The sequence below is a fragment of the Mus pahari genome, chromosome 14, assembly GCF_900095145.1.
Source record: "Mus pahari chromosome 14, PAHARI_EIJ_v1.1, whole genome shotgun sequence".
Classification (NCBI taxonomy): Eukaryota; Metazoa; Chordata; class Mammalia; order Rodentia; family Muridae; genus Mus; species Mus pahari.
Genome location: NC_034603.1, coordinates 62,690,016 through 62,712,797, shown reverse-complemented (window position 1 = coordinate 62,712,797; position 22,782 = coordinate 62,690,016). Strand labels below are relative to the sequence as shown.

General features: G+C 47.1%; 2 protein-coding genes across 4 annotated transcripts in view; one reads left to right on the top strand and one right to left on the bottom strand.

Annotated features, from left to right (window-relative positions):
• Positions 1-9,476, top strand: part of Kat7 (lysine acetyltransferase 7) — a 35,672-nt gene extending 26,196 nt beyond the window's left edge. For 2 of the 3 annotated variants that reach the window (XM_029546080.1, XM_021212713.2), the window contains 6 exons: positions 1,628-1,717; positions 1,897-2,037; positions 3,101-3,194; positions 6,232-6,378; positions 7,211-7,317; positions 7,872-9,476. In XM_029546080.1, the coding sequence (XP_029401940.1) occupies positions 1,628-1,717; positions 1,897-2,037; positions 3,101-3,194; positions 6,232-6,378; positions 7,211-7,317; positions 7,872-7,967 (675 nt within the window). In that variant the 3' untranslated portion in view covers positions 7,968-9,476. The remainder of the gene's footprint in view (positions 1-1,627; positions 1,718-1,896; positions 2,038-3,100; positions 3,195-6,231; positions 6,379-7,210; positions 7,318-7,871) is intronic. The other variant, XM_029546081.1, reaches the window with a different exon arrangement.
• A 6,100-nt stretch (positions 9,477-15,576) lies between these two features.
• On the bottom strand, positions 15,577-22,751 carry Tac4 (tachykinin 4). The gene is given in 5 exon segments (XM_021211383.2): positions 15,577-15,772; positions 15,775-15,801; positions 16,760-16,819; positions 18,918-19,011; positions 22,632-22,751. Coding segments are annotated over 5 exon segments (384 nt in total). The 3' UTR covers positions 15,577-15,689.
• Between the last annotated feature and the right edge of the window lie 31 nt (positions 22,752-22,782).

The following is a 22,782-nucleotide window of genomic DNA, read 5'->3' as shown; positions in this document are numbered from 1 at the left end:
CACACCCGGCTCAGTTTTTAACATCCTATATATTAAAATAAGAAAGGATGTGCATACCTGTGCCTGGTGACTTCTGTGAGTATAGAAGTCAGGTTTGGGGAAATGCAAGCTCCCCATTGCCTCAGGGGTAATCACTGAAATGGCTTCTTTGGCTTGGCTAATGTTTTAAACAAACAGCTGTTGCATTAGTTTGGTTATCATGAATAGAACCAGCAGGAATAATGGGAGGAGATAGGAATACAGATGGAACTTTGAAACAATTCCAGTTAATCCATGTTTTTAGTTATCCATGATAACTAGAACATGACATTCATACCTTGCATGCTATTCCATCCCCTTCCCCCAGTCTCCCAACCCCCAGCTAAGCAGGGAACACTCCCTCACATATACTGGGTAAGAATTAAACCACTGAGCTATAATCCTAAACTTGAAATAGAATTCTTAGAGAATGTGTATGTGGTTTTGTTTGTTTGTTTGTTTGTTTGTTTCAAATAGGTAGTTGTTTTCCTGCCTCTGTCTCTTGAGTGCTCACATGACCAATGTGTAACTAACCACTATGTCCAGTGTTACAGTTGTCAAAAAGATGTAGTAAATCGTTTAATAAGAAATTTCCTGGGCTGGGGAGATGGCACAATGATTAGAGCACTGACTGCTCTTCCAAAGGTCCTGAGTTCAGTTCTCAGCAACCACACGGTGGCTCACAACCATGGCAATGTGATCTGACACCCTCTTCTAGTGTATCTGAAGACAATTACAGTGTACTCATATACATTAAATAAATAAGTAAATCTTTTTTAAAAACAGAAATTTTCTATATATGTAAATGTAAACTTTGTGTATGTATGTGTGTGAATGTTCTTGCATGTATGCACATTCGTAGCACACTCATGAAGATGAGAGAACCTTGTGGGAGTCAATCAGTTCTCTTCTCCTATGGAGGTTCCCAGAATTCAATTTGAGTCATCAGGCTTGGTAGCAAACACCTGTACCTGCTGCGACTTCTTGATTGCAGGGCCAGGGCTTAATTCAGTGGCAGAGAACTTGGACTGCTGCCTAAGATGCTGGGCGCAAGCTCCAGCACTATGAATTGAACATTTTGAGAATAAGGAAAAGAGTTTGGAACTAAGTGCCTTTCAGCTTCCTGCTGCTCAGCCAGGCCTCCTTCCTTTTAAAAGGAGCCATAGAAGGATTTTCTCTGTTTCTGACACATGGTGGGAGGTGGGCAGACAGTGAGTTGTGATCATGGTGATCACATGATGACGGTAGGATGGCAGTGGGAAGTGATTGGCGAAGGTGAGTACAACATACTTAGCAACACTAAGCTGCTTAAGAACTTCCTGTTGGCATGTGGTATTTTATTGTAAGAAAGGATATTCTTATTTATCTAGCTTTTACGTAGTATGTGATTTAATATCTTGGGCTGAGATAATGCCAAAAATAATCCAGAAAACTTGAGCCAAATAACCATATATATCCTTAGATATATGTACCTGCTTAAGAAAGCTTTAACTTTTCTGAAAACAATTGATTTCACTGTCTTCACATTTCCCTGTGGTTCCTTTTCCCAATGAAGGAACAGGGAGGTAGGAAAATCTTACTGCTTCATGTGAACTCCATTCTCTTGTAGGCCAAGTGTGTGTGGAAACACCCCCCTGGTGATGAGATTTATCGCAAAGGCTCCATCTCTGTGTTTGAAGTAGACGGCAAGAAGAACAAGGTAAAGAGAGGTGACTCGAGAGAAAGATGCATTGATGGGGTTCCAAAGGAGCAGTTGTGAGGGAGATAGGAATTAGTTATCTTTCCTGGATACCATTGGTATGATCATTCTTTCTAGACTTTGGTTTGGGTGAGTTCAGAAGTCACTGGGCTCCACACAAACTCTCTTTCTGCTTCCAGATATACTGCCAAAACCTCTGCCTTTTGGCGAAGCTTTTTCTGGACCATAAGACACTATACTATGATGTAGAACCTTTCCTATTCTACGTTATGACAGAAGCGGACAATACTGGCTGTCATCTGATTGGATATTTTTCTAAGGTGAGCAGGATCTGGTGATTTAGAAGCGTAACAACCACAGCGGCATTGTGGGTATTGGCGTTAGAGGGCTCAGATCTCTGATGAGGAGCCTGAGGACAGTGATAGCCTTCCCATAAGCAAAGTAAGAAAGGCAAACTTGTGTCCTAGATAGCTTCATGACAGTACTCAGTTCAGGCTCTTCTGTTATCTATGCTGGCCAGGAGTCCTGTGCAGCCTAGACTGGCATCACACCCAGGACAGTCTTCTTGCCTTAACCTCCGAAGTCCTGGGATTACAGCCATGAGCTGGGACACCTAGCTGATACTGTTACTAGAAGGTTCTGGCTTCTGTGCTTGTGGGTTGAAGCTATTAATTACTGGCACGGACCATTCTGTGAATTTAAAACACATCTTGTAGTCAAGCCAATACTTGTGGCTTTGCCTTCCTCCATGTTAGTTTAAGACCAGGAACATATTCTGGTTGCTTGTTCTCCACCTGGGTTCATTCTAGCACAACTAGTCCCTTTGTTTTAAAAGATGCAAGACTAAATCTAGCTTATGGTTTTCTTTCATTCTGTTGAGGTAGGGTCTGCAAATAAGTTCTGGCTGGCCTAAAACTTACAGAGATCTACTTGCTTTTGCCTCCTTGGTGTTGAGATTAAAGGCCAACACAGCTATGGTTATGAGCTTTAAATGTAATGTGACAACTTAATTAAAACAAAATACAATGTACCATATAGCTCATCACTTTAACTCTGCAGGCAAGTGGCTTCCAGTGTTGAGTTGTGTGACTAGTGCATTCCTTTGTGTGACTAGTGCATTCCTAACAGTTTTTAAAAAGAAACATTGGTAGTTGGTTCCTGTTTCCTTTTGACCTTTCCTGTTTCTTCTGCCTACAAATTGGCTTATTCTGGATATTTTATAAACAGTCAAAATAATGTGATTTGTATTTTGACCTTCCAGGAGAATTGTTTGGTTTCTTTTTTTATTTTTTATTTTTTTATTTTTATTGTTTTGTTTGTTTGTTTGTTTTTAATAATAGGCAGGTTGTACCTCTTTATCTGCTGTTCTGTTCTTGATTTTAGGAGAAGAATTCATTTCTCAACTACAATGTCTCGTGCATCCTCACCATGCCTCAGTACATGCGGCAGGGCTATGGAAAGATGCTGATCGATTTCAGTAAGTGGTGTTGCCGAGCATCAGCTCCTCAGGCCCTGACCCTGAGGGTTGGGGTTGCTCACTAGGCCTCTGCTCTTGTCAGTTCCTAACATGTAATCACAGCTAGTTAGTGAATGAACAGAGTGGGGAAATGAGTCGCTACTGAATTAGTAGGAGATGCAGGGAAAAATACAGCCGAGCAGGATTATCCCATTTGAGACTGAGTAGTACAGATGCATGCCTGTGACTTAAAGCCTTGCTTTGATGCTTGGGATCTTACTTGTAAGTACTTGCCGAGGTAATCCACGTACCTGGTTAAGGGTTAGGGTATTATAGTCATTCTTCAGTACTCATGGGTATCGGGTTTAGATTTGTCTACCCTCTGATGTGGTAATTGGGCGAGGGTGGTTCTTATTACATTTGTTTGTTAGTTTGATGGGTACATGTGGAGGTCAGAGGACAGCGTGCAGGAGTGTTCTCTGTGTGAGTCCTGGGCTTGAACTAAAATCATCAGCTTGATGGCAGTATCCTTAAACCATTGGTTTTCAACTTATGGATCACAACCCTTGGGGGGGTCACATGTCAGACAGACATCCTGCATATCAGATATTTACATTATGATTCTTAATAGTGCCAAAATTACTGTTACAAAATAGCAAACAAGAAAACATAATTTCACGGTTGGGGGTTTCCACAACTTGAGGATTAAAGGGTTACAGCATTAGGAAGGTTGAGAATCATTGCCTTAAACTGTTGGTTTAAAATGACTATAAGCATTGTGCTAATAAGTTCTATGCAGACATGAATTACAATGCTGTGGGCTGTCAGACAGTATCTTTGAATCAGCAGAAATACAGAAAAGCACATTACACTTAGAAGAGTTGGTGACACTCTGGACAGAGGCTGTCAAGAAGCAAGCCTCACTCCTGTGATCAGTGGTTCAATGTTCAATGCTAAGTCAGCATTTCCAGTGACTCTAGAGCAAAACCACTGTGACAAACAAGAATTAGTACCTGTGTCCTAGTCAGCAGCCACTGTCATTGAATTTTAGTCAAAGTAAGAATGGAGAAATGGTTCAGCAGCTAAGAGCACTGACTCTTCTTCCTGAGGTCCTGAGTTCAATTCCCAACAACCACATGGTGGCTCACAACTATCTGTAATGGGATCTGATGGATACCCTCTTCTGGTGTGTCTGAAGAGAGCAATAGTGTACTCATATACATAAAATAAAACAATAAATAAAAAAGAATGGAAGTTTGGCTGGAGAGCTGGCTCAGTGGTTAAGAGCACTTGCTGATCTTAGCCAAGGGCCTAAGTTCCGGTTTCCAGCATGGACATGACAGCTCACAACCAGCTTTATCTTCAGTTTCAGGGGATCTGGTGCCCTCTTCTGGGCTCTACACATAGTGCACTTACATAAATCCATCCATACAGACACTCAGACACATAAAATGCAAATGTTTTTAAGTCTTTTGTCATGAATATGTATAGTGTACATGTATCTGTGTGTTTGCATTTGATGGGCAGAAGTTAAATGATGTCTCCGCCATTTCTGATTTCTTTATTGACATCATCTCTCGATAAACTGAGAACTCACCTACTTTGGCTGCATGTCCCAGAGATCCCATCTATGCTTCTGAAAGGCAGCCACCATGCCTGAGCTATTTTTATGAGGGTTGTGGGGATCCATTTCTGGTTCTCATGCTTACATGGAAAGTACTTTATCTGCTGAGCCATCTCCCTAGCCCCAAAGTAAGAATTTTTAAAGCCAGCCATGGAGGTTCACACATATAATTCTAGCACTTCTATCTCTTTTGAGGGTTGCCACACCTTCATGGCAAGCCTGGGTTAACTTTAAAAAGAAAGGAAAAGAAAAGAAAAGAAAAGAAAAGAAAAGGTTGTGGTATTGTGTGATAAAAGGACTTCCACTTCTGATCTTAACGAGCACGTCCAGAGAACCAGGTCTGTTAAAGCTCCTAGTGACAACTTCCAGGCTTATTTCTAGGTAGGTGCCTGTTCTAAGGCTCTTAGATACACTGTAGCAGGCATTCCTCCACTCCTGTTTATACAAAGCCAGTGTCTTAGTTAGGGTTTTACTGCTGTGAACAGACATCATGACCAAGGCAAGTCGTGTGTGTGTGTGTGTGTGTGTGTGTGTGTGTGTGTGTGTGTGTGTGTCCGTCTGTCCGTCCATCTGTCTGTCTCAGGGTTTCTCTGTATAAGCTCTGGCTGTCCTGGAACTTTGTAGCCTCGAACTCAGAAATCCACCTGCCTTTGCCTCCTGAGTGCTGGGATTAAAGGCGTGTGCCACCATGCCCGGCTTAAGGCAAGTCTTATAAAGAACAGTTCATTGGCACTGGCTTACAGGTTCAGAGGTTCAGTCCTTATCATCAAATTGGGAAACTGGCAGCATCTAGGCAGGCATGGTGCAGGCAGTGCTGAGAGTTCTGCATCTTCATCTGAAGGCTGCTAGCACTAGGGTATTAAAGCCTGCACCCAAAGTGACACATCTACTCCAACAAGGCCACACCTCCTAATAGTGCCACTCCCTGACCTAAGCATATAGAAACCATCATAGCCAGCATGTCATCCTCCCAACAGCCACACAAAGCATGCTCTTTTGAATGGCTGGCTCTCTGGTACTCTAAAGCATGTGTCCTTCTTAAGTCTTCTGTGTTTGCACACTGGTTTTTTGCTATTAGGGTGAGACTTGGTGTTGCTTGAAAGTCTAGCTGGGTTTCCCAACACTAGAGAGGCAGAATTGGTGGGGACATTTTCACTGCAGGATCTCTATGCTGCTTTATAGGTCAGCTGGCACTACATAGTGAGACCTCCTCTCAGCAGAGCACCCTTGCCTAAGGGTGGTGAGGTAGGTCAGTAGGTAAATCCAGGATAAGGACCTAATTTCAATTCCTGAACCCACATGGTAGAAAGAACTTATTCCTGCAAGTTGTGTTTTGATCTCCACACCAACATGCACACAAAATAAGTAAATGTGATTTTTAAGGCCCCCTCCCCAAATAAAAACAAAATCTAGGTCTGTGTTTTTTCTTGGTAGGTTATTTACTTTCCAAAGTAGAAGAGAAAGTTGGCTCTCCAGAGCGCCCACTGTCAGACCTGGGGCTCATCAGCTACCGCAGCTACTGGAAGGAGGTACTGCTCCGGTACCTGCACAACTTCCAGGGCAAGGAGATCTCCATCAAAGGTAGGCTGTACTCCATGACAATGGTGCCCATTCTGTTAATGTGACTGTGACTGGGGAGCATTGTGGAGACTGTCACTGCTGGGCTGAAGATCCCAGAACATTAGGTCCTGGGAATGGTTCTAAAGTGTTTTCTCCTCTCTGGAGTTGTTAGCACTTAATTCATATAAAATCGAAGAGGAAGAGCTGGAGAGATGACTCAGTGGTTCTTCCAGAGGAACTGGATTCAATTCATTGCACCCCTATTGTGGCCCACACATATAGAACCCCAGTTCCAGGCACACATAGGTTCATAGACATCCAGGCAAAACACCCATCCACATAAAATACACACATGCATATACATACACAAGCATATATATCATTTGTGTGTTTGTTTTTTTTTCCAGTCAGGGTTCTTCTTTGTAACCCTGGCTGCCTTGGAGTTCACTGTGTAGACCAGGCTGACCTCAAACTCACAGAGCTCTGTCCCCCTCTGCCTCCTAAGCACTGGGATTAAAGATGTGTGCCACTATGCCCAGCTCCTCATTTCTTTTGAAAATCAGGAAGAAAGAGTTCATTCAGTAATTTGAAACATGTGAATTTTAGGAAAGACATCTTCCCTTTAGGGCAAATTTAGGGTTTTATATTTGACCTTGATTTCTAAGGGGTCAAGAGTAGCTTCTTACCATTAAAAGGATTTTTGTAGTTACTTGAACTGGTGAAACATTTGAACAGGTTGGCCCAAGTAACACAGATTTGGTCTCTGGAAAACTGTACATGAAAGGGGGCCCTTGGGAGACATGGGGTGTGGGAGTCTGCTCCCACTGGGATCTCAGTGGCTCCTCTGTTACAGAAATTAGCCAGGAAACAGCTGTGAATCCCGTGGACATTGTCAGCACTCTGCAAGCCCTTCAGATGCTCAAGTATTGGAAAGGCAAGCACCTAGTTTTAAAGAGACAGGTGAGATTTTCCTCAGCTGCCTGTGGTGTCCTTAACGTATAGGAGAGCTCAGCTGGCGACGCTCCCCACAGTTACCTTCCCTTAGAGGGCTTATCTGCAAGCTCCTTGCCGCCTTCCAGCTGGCACAAGGTCCACAAGGCCTTTGTTCCTAAGCTTATCTCCCTGCTAGTCCTTATCAGAGCTTGTGGTCAGCTCTGTCAGATCAGGATGAAACAAGCTAAGCCGCTTTGTGTGGCATTACACTTACACCCATCTCTGCGAGTCCTCCTAAGTTCTAGGACTGTTGTTTTGTGGAATGGCACCTCAGCTTAGGTCCATTTTGAATTTTTTTTTAGTTACCTACACATCATAAGCATAAATCAATAATGATTTCCAGTTCTCATTGAAGACAGAATAGGAATAAAGAGGAAACTTTGCAAATCTAAAAATAATACCATCTTGTACTTTATAATATGTTATTAGGACTTAGGTGAATCTGTTGCTAGTCATTTTGGAACCTTTTTTAAAGCCTATTAGTCGCGTGTGTGTAATGGTTGCTTCCTTATCCTTCACAGGACCTGATAGATGAGTGGATGGCCAAAGAGGCCAAAAGGTCCGACTCCAACAAAACCATGGACCCGAGCTGCTTAAAATGGACCCCTCCCAAGTAGGAATCCGTACCCTAGGGGTCTGTCTGTCATTTCTGTTGCTCTTGTGATTGGCAAGTACAGTATCCTTTGGGAAGGCCACCCCTCAGGACTGTTCGGCTCCAACCTTCGTGTACACTGCAGACACTAGTTCTGAGGAACTGTTGTTTCGGCCTCAGTGAGGTTGCCTGGATGGATCTGTATGAGGCTCGAGTACAGATCCCTCATAGCACTGACCCAAGGAGTTGTGTTATGGTACTGTACCTGTCCAGTCACTGGTTCCCTCCTCGTGCTCTTTAACTCCGAGGTTTGTTGTGTCCTGACCTTTGTGCTAGTGCTTGTTCCTGCCTGGATAGCAGACCTCCAAACATGGTTGCCACCAAAGGGCCTTTCCAGTTACTTCTCACACATTCTTCATGAAGGGGTGGGCAAGAGGCACCCGCCTGTGCATGTCTGCGTGTCTGCTGGGAGGGTTCACTCACCCTAGGTTTCATCTCGCAGTCACTTATTTTTCTCCCTTTTTGTCAAAAAACTTAATACCTTTGATCAGGATCAGGCTGGCCAGAGCTAGGAGCCTGATGTTTCCCAGGGATACACAGGACTTGGGTTCATCTGAGTGAGATGGGTGAAGCTTAAGAGGTGATGATCCCATGCTTTCCTTTGTATTTGCTTGTGGGCACTGGGGCAGCGTCGTGTAGAAGGAAATGGGTAACTCTTTGCCACAGCAGAAAACGCCCCCACTTTTTTTTCTGCCCCCTTTTATGTTGGTAGTTGCCAAAATATTTTAACAGTCTTTTTTCACACCACATTAAATGACCACCCTGTGGATCTTTCCACGCCTGCCATAGCCAGTCTGGTGTAAGGCAGCTCTACTTTCCACATAAGTTGCACTGATCTTGTCCAGAGCTTCCTGGGAGAAGTGGAAACTGGTTGAAATGCTTCTGTTTCTCAGCCCATGACTCAGCAAGACAGGGTGGCCACTCTGCTAAGGTTTGCTTCGCTCTCCAACAGTGCCTCCCTCCCCCAGCAGACTGAAGTGCTTTTTGTCTCTAAGAACTAACTCCATTTCCCTTTCTGGACTTGCCACCACCATCCTGCTCTGTGGGTTCCTATTTTTGGTGGTGTTAAGTGAAGGAAGAAATGTTCCCTCTAATTTCTCCCTGTCCCAGTATATAACCTGCTATCTTGGGGCAGCTTTTGATGTCTGACATGTCACCCTTCCCAAGTTGGTCTCCTCCAACACTGCTGTCTTCACGTGGCATCCTCTTACCACAACCCTAACTCTGGTCATTTGTGCCTTTCTCTTGTCATCTCTGTACACTACTAATATTCACTGTGGGTTGGGGGGAGCTGATTTTAAGCATGTTCACTGGCTCCCCTCCAGTTTCAGTGTAACTGTTAAAATGTATCCAAAAGCCACTTAACTGGGGGTTTTCTTAAGGGGTAAAGGCCTTTTACAGATGCTGAGCCCTTCCCCACATGTGGCAGAATGTGCTCTTCTGTATCTACTCAATAAAGCATGTTCTCTGCTCATGTCTGATTGGTCTGAAGCTTGTTTATATGTGAATGGTGTGATTGACCTGGGTTGGTGGCTCAGCGCAGTTTTAGCCCTGGGGTTTGGAGCTGTGGATTGTTTTCCCCTGTGAAGCAGGTTGTTGACAGAGTGTTCTCTGAACTCACAAGTGGTAAAACAAGTTGAATCTGCCCCCCTTGGGCTCCAGGAAGTCGTTAGGAACAACAGCAGCTAGCTAGTGTAACTATTCTTTAATTCATCTGCCTCTGGTTTGGGACCGTGTCAAGGAACCAATGGGAAATTAGGGTGGGTTGGGGGTTCCATGGAAGCTTGTAGGAGGCAGGACAAGTGTATTCCTTTCTTCCAAGCGAGCTCACCAGTATCAAGCCAGGTCCTGTCTAATTATCATCCAACACAGGTTGTGCCTCTGGAAGTAGCTGCAGTTTTTGCTTGTGTTTGCCCAGGCAGGACCAGGGAGGTTGGGCATTGCCGTCTGTGTGGTGGAAAGGGAGCTGTGTTTGCTGGGCTGCTTTTGCTCACTGGCAAGGCCTCTTACTGGAGCCGGAAAATGCAGTGGAGAAAAATAACCTCCCTTCTGTTGATCTTAGAACAGGGTTTGCTCAAGTCTCTGTGTTGGAAACATTTGCAGCAGAGGGAGATTTTGTTCTCTCAATTTGAAGGTGGAGATGGTAACATGGACCGTGAGAATTGAATGCCAGGGAGGGGGAGACAGGTTGCACAGTCCTGATCCTGTCGTTCCTGGGTCTGGTTAGCCACTCAGTGGAGGCTAACTTCATGTGTGTGGGGGTGGGGGATGGGGGCAGCCTAGCACGCTCAGCACTACTTCCTTTGTTCTTTGTATTGCTGCGTGCAGCCTGCTCATACGGGTTATACAGAAGGAAACCTGTACCCTACCGCAGCTGTGAGCCAAGAAGTCAGAATGCTTCTTGTACTCTGTCATACTTGAGAATCAGTGGCACCTCTGCCATCGCCTTCCTCGGCTTCAGTTCCTTGGTGTTTCTGCTCATCCTTCTCCCTTCTAGGCAGATAGAGGCTGTTAGAAACAGTCATGTTTCTAGAGCAGCGCTTCTCAGCCTGTAGATGTCGATGAGCCTTTCCCAGGGTCGCCTAAGACCACCCGGAATATAGATGATTATATCATGATACTGAATGAGAGAGAGCCTTGCTTCTCTTGCCTCCAAAACACGTTGTGGTGCAGCCTGGTCTCCTATTTCTCATGGGAATAGTGAGCCTTGCTGAGTCATTTGTAATACTGTAGTATGCACTTTGTAGAGCTTCCTACTTGGTCTTGGCTGTCATCAGGCTCTATAGGTAGTTCTGGTTGTATGGCTGGGATTAGGGACTGCTGGAATGGACCTATCTGTCAGGCTGGTTGCTCTAGATCAAGGCTGGGGCTGTGGAGCATCTTAAAATCTGTAGATGAAAGTGGAGCACAGTTTGCTTGCGGCACACATACATCCCTCCTGGAACCTAGAACCAATGGGATCAGCATTTTGATTGCCTTGCAAGGGTAGTTAGTGTGTCTGTTCTTATAGCAGGTTCAAGCAGCAGAGCTCTGAGCCACCTTCTCCCTCCCCTGTTTGCTTCTGGCCTTTGTGAAGCTCAAAAAACTCATTAGGATTACCTTTTGTTGTACCTATGCAAATATGCACACATTTATTTACAGTCCAGGAAATTGCCTTTGGCATCTCCAGGGATGAGTGTCCTAGAGCCTGGTTTGAGACGCCTCAGTGGTAAAGCAGGAAGCACATTCTGGCTTCATTGCTCGCTCTTGGGACTCTGAACTAGTTTTTGGAATGTGCTGGGATGCAAAGAACCAACTCCGATGAGTGATGAAGTATGAAAGAGGTCTGGCTCACCGGCTGCCAGAGCCTCATAGGGTTTGTATGGGAGTACCTTTGCTAAATAATGGCATGTAGTATATGCTAGGAATTGGCTCTAATCTGGTTTTGCTTCAGGTCTTTTGGCCACAGGCTTGCAAATGACTGCCTCTCCAAGACTGATGGGGGCACTGTACTTGCTCACTTCCTCTGTGGTATCTTCAGCAATGCCAGTAAGTGTCACTGAACCAGAAGCAAGACTCAGCGGTGAGGAAAATGCACCACAACCACACCGAGCAGAGTCACCCTTTGTCCCTTCCCTCTTGTACAGTGCCCTCAGTACATGTTTAGACTCCTGGCTTTGTTAACTCGGGCATAGAAATAGAGAGCATAACCTGGCCTGTTGACCGCGTTGGCTCCCTGGTGCCTCCCAAGCATTCCCTGTGGGATGAACACTTTCTTCTTGACAAGTTACCTTCTAATAAGGGCCATTTCTGGAAATGGCTTACCCTTGGACTTCCTCTGTGTCACAAGTTGTTGGAAGCTTGACTCTTATCTCACAGTATACAATGTGCTAGAATCTGCTGCACATTGACTCTATATGTCAGGCTGTTTGTGAGTGACTTCCTCCCTCCCACCCCCACCCCCAGCTGTGTGCCAGACTTGGGATTTTCAGTGATAGAAAGTTGGAAAAGCTGGGGCTGGAGAGGTGGCTCAGTAATTAAAAGTTCTAGCTGCTCTTCCAGAGGACCTAGATTCAGTTCACAGCAACCACATGGCATCTTTACACAGACGGACATGCAGACAAAACACCAATGCACATAAAAATGATAACTTAAAGAAAGAAGGGGCCAGGTGTGGTGGCGCTTGTAGACCAGAAGCAGGAGCTGGCCTGCAGTGTGGGGAGAGACTGCAGACAGAGCTGAGGTGTGTCAGCCCTTGGGGTTCTTGAAGATGTCACTCCCAACTTAGCTCAAGAATTCACAGGATGGCTTTGAATTCCTGATCCCCCTGCCTCTACCTTCAAATTTCAGTTGTGTGCCACCACATTTTCATGAGATATGCCAAGTTTCAGAACAATTAACCGTCTATTCAGGATGGCTACTATTTTAGTTACGTGTACCTTGTAGCTCCCTGGAGACAGACTCCTTGAAAACAGGATGTGAGTCCTTCAGATACTCCCCCAAAGAGCTCTTCAACATTACTGTCGGAGCTGGAGTTAGGCAGTGACTAAGAAATCCCACCTTTCTGAAAGACCAGCTCGGCCCCCAGAGCTCCAACGTTGTCTCAACTCATAGCTGAGTGGGAGTGAAGGGGGTGGGGGGGAGATTGCTGGGGGATGCAGCTGGGCGGAGGGTGCCTGACTAGGAACCTTTACAGAGAAACTGGCCTGGCCATGCACAACAGACAGTGGAGTGGAGGCAGTGGAGTGCAGGTATCAGGAGCTTTGGGGGAGGGGGGCATGGCAGGTATGCAGAAGTGAGCTTTCAGCCCCCCTAAAGGCCATCAGGGCCTTCAAGTCCCCAGTGGCATCTGAGCTCCCATCAAGTGCTGGATCACTCAATTTTATTTCTCCTAAACCTCCCAAGCTTGAAGCAAAAGAGTAAGAGTCACCTCCCATGCAGTCTCCTGGTGAATTGACTGCAGGGAGCCACCTTGTCACCACAACCTGGATGGGTCTGTGCGCAGAATGGGCACCTGGCAGCTTTGTGGATTGGGAGGTGAGTGGGTGAAGTGTTATCAACTGGGAATTCTGCTGTGAGGACAGACTCCAAGGAAGAAGTCCACAGCGTCTCCACCTCCAGATTCATCTCCATGCAGGAGAAGGAAGAAAGGCTGAGGACTGCCTTGGTCACTTCAGCAGCCTCTGCTGTCACCACCCAGGCCTCTAAATGCTTGCCTTTCCTCCCTGTTCACTACACCCTACCCTCACCCCATCAACACAGAGGGAATCAAGTGCCCAGGAAAAAAATAACCCTTTTCCTCTTCGTAGTGTAGAACAAAGAAGATACAATTTTTTTTTCTTTTTTTTTTTTTTCTTTTTTTTTTTGAGGTCTAATGGATGAGTGGATGAGTTTCCTTAGATGTTCACTCTACCCAAGTAACTCCAGCTCACTCGTGGTCCAGCCCCTGTCCTTTATGTTCATGTGTGTGCCTGTGCACGTGCATGTATGTGCACAGCATGGGGAGGCCAGAGGACAGTCTTGGGTATTGTTTCTCAGGTGCCAAATACTTGGGTCTCATTGGCATAGAGCTCACCCGTCTCTCTCTTCTCTGCCCCTAGCATGTGATTACAAACATGCACCACCTTGCCCTGGTTTTTTTATGTAAGTTCTAGGGATCCAACCGAGGTCTTGATGCTTGCATGCCAAGCACTGTGCTAGCTGTTCGTTTATTTTTATAGGTGCACTGTAGCTGTCTTCAGACACATCAGAAGAGGGCATCAGATCCCATTACAGATGGTTGGGAGCCACCATGTGGGTGTGGGGAAATGAACTCAGGACCTCTGGAAGAGCAGTCAGTGCTCTTAACCACTGAGCCATCTCCCCCCCCCCCCCGCTCCCCTTGTTTCCCCTCGGATTTCATTCTAAGGGACTTTTAAAAATATATATATATATTTATGTATAGCGTGTGTACACATGCATAATAAGTCAGGATACATTTTGGGAATCATTTCTCTCCTTCCACCAAGAGCATCTTGGGGATTGTGTCAGGTTTGGCTGCAAGCATTCTGCTTGGAACCAGCTCACTGGAGTGGGATTTTTTTTAATTTAATTTAATTTTGTTTTGAGATAGTCTCAGCATGTTGTCCAGGCTTAATTCCCAGGCTTAAGCTTCAGCCTCCTAAGGGCTGAGACTACAGATAAATAGCACTGTACCTAGCTTCCGGCGTCTGTAAACATCAGGGTCCTGTATCACCGGCATAAGGGTTCCCCCACTGGATGGGGCCTCTGAGGTTGGACTTATTGTTTCTCTGGAGCTCTGCCCTGCTGAATGAGTGAGGACAACTAACTCTTCTAAAAACAAAGCAGTTGAAGGGTCACTGTCATAGTTTGAATATGCTTAGCCTTGGGAAGTGGCACTAGTGGAAGGTATGGCCTTGTTGGAGTCTGTGTTTCACTTTGAGCGTGGACATAAGACCCTCACCCTAGCTACCTGGAAGTCAGTCTTCCACTAGCAGCCTTCAGATGAAGATGTTTTGTTTTAAAGATTTATTATTATACATAAGTAACTGTAGCTGTCTTCAGATGTGCCAGAAGAGGGGGTCAGATCTCATTACAGACGGTTGTGAGCCACCATGTAGTTGCTGGGATTTGAACTCAGGACCTTCAGAAGAGCAGTCAGTGCTCTTACCCGCTGAGCTATCTTGCCAGCCCCCAGATGAAGATGTTGAACTCTCAGCTCCTTCTGCACCATGGCCGCCTGGATGCCGCCATGCTCCTGCCTTGATGATAAGGGACTGGACCGCTGAACCTGTAAGCCAGCCTCAATTAAATGTTGTCCTTAAAAACTTGCCTTGGTCATGGTATATGTTCACAGCAATAAAACCCTAAGACAGCCACCTTCTACAAGAGGATCCAGGAGCAACCTGGGACTGAATTATACAATCAGGAGGGCTGGGTTAGAAAGGGTGACCTCTTTTCAAAACTGTCTTTTTATTTTGTGTAGCACATGCCGTGACACGTGCAGAGGTAAAAGGACAACCTTTTTTCCTCCACCTTGTGGATCCTGGGGATTGAACTCAAGTTGTCAGGAGTGGCAACAATCGCCTTAGCCCACTGAGCCATAGCCTCAGCAGCCTGGCCCAGAAGGGGATGTCTGCTGGTAGCAACATCAGGAATCTAAAGGGAAGAAGGCTCCTGACCCACCCCCAAATACAATACATGCAGCACCTTCTCCACCAGCGTCTTTCTCTTGTTTCTATTGCCATTTTAGCCAGGCCCCAAGCTCTTCCCACGCAAGGATTAGACCTGGGCTGTGTCATATTGTTCTCTGCTTTTCTGACATCCCACCCTCTACCCTGCATGGCCAAGGAAGCTACCTATTACTGCTAACTCGTTTATTGAGCCCTACTGTGTGTTAGGCATGGGATACAGAGTGTGAAGCTTAGCTGTAGGGATAAGGGAGAGCTGGGTCAGTTCAGCCTGTAAGGAGGCAACAGTGCTTTGCGGGTCGTTGCTACCAGTTGCCAAGAGTGAGTCCTGGGAGAAATGCAGAGTTTGACGCTGGGCCTGGCAGGAAATAACCCGAGTTGAAGACAAAAGACAGGACTGTTGGTTGAGGCTCATGAGCTGTGATGTTCTGGGGAGAGATGGGCGTGGCATCACTTGGAAGGCAGCCCTTGGGCTCTTTCTGAACTCTGGCCATCCTCTTCTGTGCCCGGGGAGAGTGCTACACGTTGCTGGCGGTTAGGGAAGCTTTGTCTTCCTCTTGACTCTGGAGGCTTTCTCTGGCCACCGCTGCGGGTCCTGCACTCTTTGACTCGTCTCCTGTCTGCAGGTCCCTAAAGCGGTGAAATCACAGGTTCACCTGCCACATCTCCACAGAGAGGGGACTGGTCATCTAAAGCCCCTTCCTGGGGACATGGAGCTACCACTGACCAGGAAACGGTTTCTGCCGCTAGCTCACTGTGTGGCTGAGGGCAAATTTACTTTCAACCCCTGGAAAATGATGTCTCTAAGCAACCAGTTACACCCTGTACGTGTAGAATATTCATCTCAAGTTAGTGATTGGGGTGAGTTCCAAAGGACCTCCGAGAGACCCAGATGGCCTGAAAAAAGCCTCCGGAAAACAATTCATTCCTGTCTTTCTTCCCAATAGCCTGTGTTTTATCAGGAGAGACAGGGAGCGGCCCGAAGTCAGCACAACAGGGAAACAGCCAACAGTGAGCAGACACAGGTCACCCTGAGTGCCACGCTGTTTCCCTGTTGTGCTGACTTCGGGCCGCTCCCTGTCTCTCCTGATAAAACAGTGTTGGGGTGGAGGGTGTTAGTCGCTTGGGGTATCACCTCTCCCATGGGGCTGCTTACTTAATGATAGCTGTTGAAGCCTAAGAATCTTTTTAAATTCCCGACCCAGGGATCAACATCTTATTCTGTGGCTCCGCTGAACCTAGAGGGCACGGCTAGGAAAGGTACAACCTCAAGATCATCGAGGCTGGCAGGATGGCTCAGCCTGGAAAGGCACTAGCCGACATGTCCCACCACCTGAGTTGGGTCTCTGGCACATGGGAAAGAAGAAAAACAACCCTTGACCTCCACACCCCTTTTGCAGCATATATAAACATACACAAATAATAAAAGATCATCAGGAGCCTCTTCCCCTCCCTGAACCTCCACTCTCACCTCCCATGGCCCCTTCTGCTGATAGAATAATATAGGAGCCTCTTCTGTCTGACAGCAGTGGGACACCCGGCTGTTTTCCCATGATGCCCTTGCCACCCCTTAGATGCCCATGCCTACCTTCTATGGACAAACCTCTCGTGCCAAGGAGGTCCTGCACTATACGTCCCAGCTGATACCCTGGTGAGGGAGAAAGAAGAGGTGAAGAGGAATAGTGAAAGAAAGCTGTCTTGGCATGGGGAAGGGACCAGAAGGGTAGCAGGGGATGGGGGGGGGGCAGCTTGCAAATGCAGCCCTTTTCATCACGGGGCATGAGAGATGCTCTAGAGTCCTTCATTCTTCCATGTCTTTGCTCATTGGCTGTCCTCTTGCTAGTCCTTTCACCAATATTTCCATGTACGGAAACTAGGCTAAGTATTAGGGACACAGAGTGGCCCAAGCCTGCGTCTTCCTGTGGGGAGTTTCCAGGCTGGGGATGACAGTCACGTGACACAGCAGGCCGGCACTATGCAGTGTGCCAAGGGCATCATCGGTCCCAGTCCACGGAGGCAAGCTGTCTGCTAGGGTAGGCAGTCTCACTCCAGCTGCTAGGGAGGGGGCAGTGAAATCAGTAAGGGCCCCAAAGGGCTTGACCTGATTCACATGGCACTCAGGAGGGGTCGGAAGAGGCTTCTGTGTTGTTTCCTTTGAGACAGGTACTTGCTTTGTAGTCCAGGATAGCCACCGGTAATCCCTCTGCCTCAGCCTCCCAAGAGCTGGGATTAGAGGTGTGGGCTACCACACCCAACCTGCCTTTTGTGATTCCCTTTCTGATGAAGGGTTTAACCAGAATAAAGCCTACCTGGGTTTGTAGTTCTTACATCCTCAGGGGGCCAAGGGCTGAAGCTCTGAGCTCTCTTATCTTCCTGGTTGATTCATTTTTCTTTGCTCTGGTAATTCTGCAGCTCTGGCCCGGGCTCCTACCCCTGCAGGCACTCCCTAGGCATGCGCATTCCACCCTCTGGGGAACAACCTCTGGGAAAGCCAAGTCTTCTGGTCAAGTTGCTGCAGCAGCAGCTCTCCAGTGGTGCAGCAGTGCTGGCCAGGCATGGCCCCAGCCGGTGGCCCCAGCTGGAGGTCGCTGGAGGGTTGTCAATGGCCAGCACATGGTCTGTCTGTCTGTCTGTCTGTGTGAGTAGATGTGTGTATGTATGTGTGGCATAGCATGTGTGTATATGCCTGTATAAGTGTGTGTGTGTGTGTGTGTGTGTGTGTGTGTGTGTATGTGTGTGTGTAAGCCAGAGGTGGACAGATTGTCTTTCTGAATCACTGTCCACTTTGGTTTTTAAGGCAGGGCCTCTCATTGAGCCTAAAGCTCACCATTTGTTTTGACTGGTTGACTACCAAGTCCCAAGTATCGTCCAGCCTTTAGTTCCCCAGTGCCAGAGTTACAGGTGCACTGCCTAGCTTTTCATGTGGGTGTTGGCTGCTGAGTTCAGCTGCACAGGCTTGAGGGGAGCCATCTCCCTGATCCTTTTTTTTTTTTTTTTTTTTAAAGGCAAGATCTCATGTAGGCCTCAAACTCACTGCGTAGCCGAGAATGAGCTTGACCTTATCATCTTGTGTCTACCTCCCGAGTGTCAGGACTACTGTCATGTGCCACTGTGTCACATTTATGTCCTATATTTTGACCTTTCCCCCACTAGTGGTCTTAGGTTTTGCTGCTATGATCAACTCGGCGATGAACCTCATGGTGCAAACATCTCAGGGCTCACGTGACATCCTCCCATGAACTTGAGATTTCTGGTTTTAAAACTATTGGTGAAAAGGTGCATACATTCCCTCCTCTGATGGATGCAAGCCAGTGTGCTCCAAATGGACAGAGCAAGTGCTTGCACTCAGCGTGGCTCCGCAGGACAACGGTGTCAAAGAAAAAGTGCAACCCAAGAGAAACAGCTCTGTCCAGTTGACTTGTCTCCATCTCTGGGACAGCTTCCTTGTTTCAGAACGCTGATGATCATGATCTGCACAGAACTGGCTGGAAAGCCTGTCTCATTCGTCTGTCAGTGCCACTGTCCAGCCTCAGAGCACTCATCCATCTCAATGGTGTGGAACCAGGGTGCAAACCATCAGCCCCCTCATCTACTGGATAGCCCTATATACCTGTCCCCATTGCACTCCCTAGAGCATCCTGCTTGATTGATGACTGATAGACAGTGTACCTCACTATCCCATGGACACCCTCTACTGGATATTGCAAAAGCCACGCTGAGCCACACCCACAGCCTTTGTCACTCACCTCCCACCCGCTTCCCCATCAGACCATAGAACTGGCGAGTCCTGCTTCTCTTCAACTCTTGAAGCTGAAGTTCAATGCTGGGGACAGGGATTCCCTGGAGAAGCAGAGAGCTAGCGTTAGAATGTGGTGCTGATGAGGAAGGTGGGGGAGGGGTAAATAACCATCTCAACAGCCTGGCGCCAGGCTCTTCTTCATGTTTTACCCCAAATAGCACATTGTACTAATGATGATGGAAAACTTCACATGCTGTGTTCCCGGCACTGCCCTAAGGACCTTTAATTTAGTAACATCAATTCTCAGCCAGCCCTCATGAAAATAGTGCCTAATACTATTACTGTCACCATCTAACAGATGAAGACATACAGATGCGTAGAGATGAAATATGTCCAGAAGTAGCGTAACTGAGAGATGGGGTCAGAACTTGAATTCGAGCCATCTCGATCAAAGGGCAGGCTCTCAAGCACACACCAGTCAAAATTTCAATATTAACTATTATTAGACTATGGAGCTGGACATGGTGGCATGTGACCCCAGCACCTAGGTGGCTGAGGCAGGAGCATTGTGAGTACAAAGTTAGTCTCAGCCACATAGCCAAAACATTACTACCACACACACACACAAAGTGGAGGCAGGAGGATTGGCACAAAGCAGATGTTAGACTAGTCTACATATAGCTCCAGACTAGCTAGGGATATCGAGTAAGACTGTCTCAATAAGAGAACATGTGATTCCCCTGTCTGTTTTACATACATGGAAACTAAGGTTGCCCTTAATTAGGGTAGCACAGGAGAAGCTGAAGCTGGATCTAATATGGTCTTTTCCATCTTGAGAAATGTCAACAAGGATCAGAATCTGGCTGCCCCTTAATATGTCGGAACCACCAGAGCTAAGGGCTGTTCTATTCTCTCCCCTGCCCTCCCAGATTTAGCTTCCCCAGAGCTGGGCACCCTAGGAGGAGCTATTGCCCTTGGAAAAGCCATTTTAATCCTCTAGCTTAGCCCAATTAGTGTCACCCTTCCCCAACAGCTGTAGATCCACTTCTCTCTCCCCACTCCCTCTGCAACTTTAGCCAAAGCCCAAAGCCTTCTCCTTCTTTGACCTTAAGTCTCTGAGGGATCATCTCTGAACTGAGACTAACGGGAACCACCTTTTCCAATAAGGCTGAAGACAGGCCACAGCCTCAAGTGAGTCTGGGAGCTGGGGACAGAGCAGGAACTCTCCTTAGGGCCTGAGCAGGACCTCAGGACTCCAGGGATCCAGCTGTGTGTCATGGAAGGCCCATGTGCTGTCTGGGGTTGATTGTACCCTGTTTTCATGATAGGGAGAATCTGTTTTCTAAGTCTTGACCCAATTCAGTCTCCCAATCTGTCTCCTCCCTAAGACATCAGTGGCTGGGGCAGCTGTCACCAGCTGGACTGGCCCAGCCTAGCCAGAAGCCAGAGAAAAGTCTCTTTGGAGATTTAGGCCCATCTTCGAACTGCTCATGAAAACCACTTTGCCTTAACAAAGGGCATCCTTCAAGTGCATGCTGGGAAGAGTGGTCTTGTATGAATGAAATAGAGCAGACACTTCTATCCACTAGGTTTCTGCTGGGGAGAGGGGAGGCATTAGGAGGACCATTCTAGTTTACCCCAGGGCAGGGTGGGGGGATGAGGGAGCTGCAGGCAGAGCACCCTGGAAACGGGGAGCCATCAGAATGTCCCATTTGTAGTAACAGCTAGCAACGCACAGAGTCTGTTTGTACTTCTGGTTTTCTAGCCTAGCCTCTCCTCTCCTAGGAGACAGAGGGACACTAAAGGAGAGAGGAAGAGACAAGACTGAGATTCACTCCTGCAGGGTGAGCTAACTTGACTACAGGGGAAACCAGAGCTGCCAATGCCAGCACATGCCAGGCTGATGGCACTTCCATGTGGCCACGCCCAGTGCTCTCGGTCATCTAATGGGACTTTTCACACATTGCGTGTCTGTCACTGACTCCAAACAAACAAACAAAATGTGTCATAGCTCCAGAATGAGCTAGGGCTCATTTTCCCTCTCTCTCCATCTTGCAGGCAAGAAAACTGAGGTCGAGAGAAGCTGGGTTCAACGGACAAGCTGAGACTTAAACCCAGGTTTCCCAGGCTGCCATCTTCTCCCAGTCAAGCTAGAGAGGGCCCTCCCCATGCTTCTTCCTAGGGTTTCATTTTTACTGTTCCTCCCCTCCCTAGACTGGCTTTGAACTCTCTGTGCAGCTAAGAATGACCCTGAAACTTCTGATCTTCCTGCCTCTACTTCCTGGGTGCTGGGACTACAGGCATGCACCATCATGCAGCTTTATGTGGTGTTGGCGACTGGACGCAGGGCTTCATGTATGCTATACAAGCCCTTCACCAACTGAGCCACATCCCTAACCTCCCAGTTCTAAGAACTTCCAGGGACCCCACATGGCTAAGCACCATACACCAAGAATCAGCTGAGTGTCCTTTCCACCCTGGGATTGTGGGGAGACAGGGTCCAGTTACCCTCCAGTGCCATCTTCCCTGACTGCCAGTGGCTCCCCGAGGGGGTATTGGGAGCTCCAAGGTCAGGGTCTTCACCCAGGTCTGGATCTCAGAGTAGGGTTGTGGTTCCAACTTTAAGATTTCTTGCCAGACATGGTGGCGCATGCCTTTAATCCCAGCACTCGGGAGGCAGACGCAGGCAAATTTCTGAGTTCGAGGTCAGTGGTCTACAAAGTGAGTTCCAGGACAGCCAGGGCTATACAGAGAAACCCTGTCTCGAAAAACCAAAAAAAGGGCTGGTGAGATGGCTCAGTGGGTAAGAGCACCCGACTGCTCTTCCGAAGGTCCGGAGTTCAAATCCCAGCAACCACATGGTGGCTCACAACCATCCATAACAAGATCTGACTCCCTCTTCTGGAGTGTCTGAAGACAGCTACAGTGTACTTACATATAATAAATAAATTAAAAAAAAAAAAGATTTCTTCTGGGCTGGTAACATGGCTCAGTGGTTAAGAGCACTGACTGCTCCTGAGTTCAGTTTCCAGCAATCACATAGTGGCTCACAACCACCTATCATGGGATCTTCTGGTGTGTCTGAAGACAGCTACAGTGTATTCATATACATAAAATAAAGAAATAAATCCTTAAAAACTATTTCTTTTAATTCCTTAAAAACAGTATGCAGGAGGGTGGTAGATGCCACCATTGTCAAACACCAGTGTTTGTCAGGAGGAAAAAGCAGTTAGTTCCTTGTATGAGGCAAATAGCAAGCCTGTTCCAGTTGGTCACTTGAAAAGAAATTCTGGAAAAAAATCTCCAATTTAAATATGCATAGAACCAGAACCTAGCTAAAGTGGAAGCTGTGCTTTTGAGGCAATACACTTTAAACAAGCTCTGTGGCCTCTCTGTACCTCTGTTTTCTTATCTGTGAAATGGGATAACAATGACATTTTTCCCCATAAGGTTGAAATGGGCTACTTTTCATAAGGCAGTCAGGACAGTACCAGGAACACAGTAGGTGCTGACTAAGTGTTTCCATCCATACAGCACACATTGTTGCTCTCACGTGTACAAGCCAAATGCTCCTCTGGTAGTTGGACAGATCAAGGCTTGACCCTCCCCATCCAGCGGAGTTGGCCAGTCTGTCTTGCCATTAAAGTGCACTTTGCTGTCCTGGCTGCCTTAGAAGCAATCTCCCAGCCCTCCATCGTGGGCCACCATCTCAGAAAGGTACCTTCAGGTTCACGGTCACCCAGGACTTTGCTTCTGCACCAAAAGCCAGTTCCTCTCTGTCTCCTGCTGTAGTGCACACTGATGGCCCGATCAGGAGGAGCAGGGCGAGGAGAGGCAGCATGGTGAGCAGGTGCCTCTCTGTCCAGGGAATC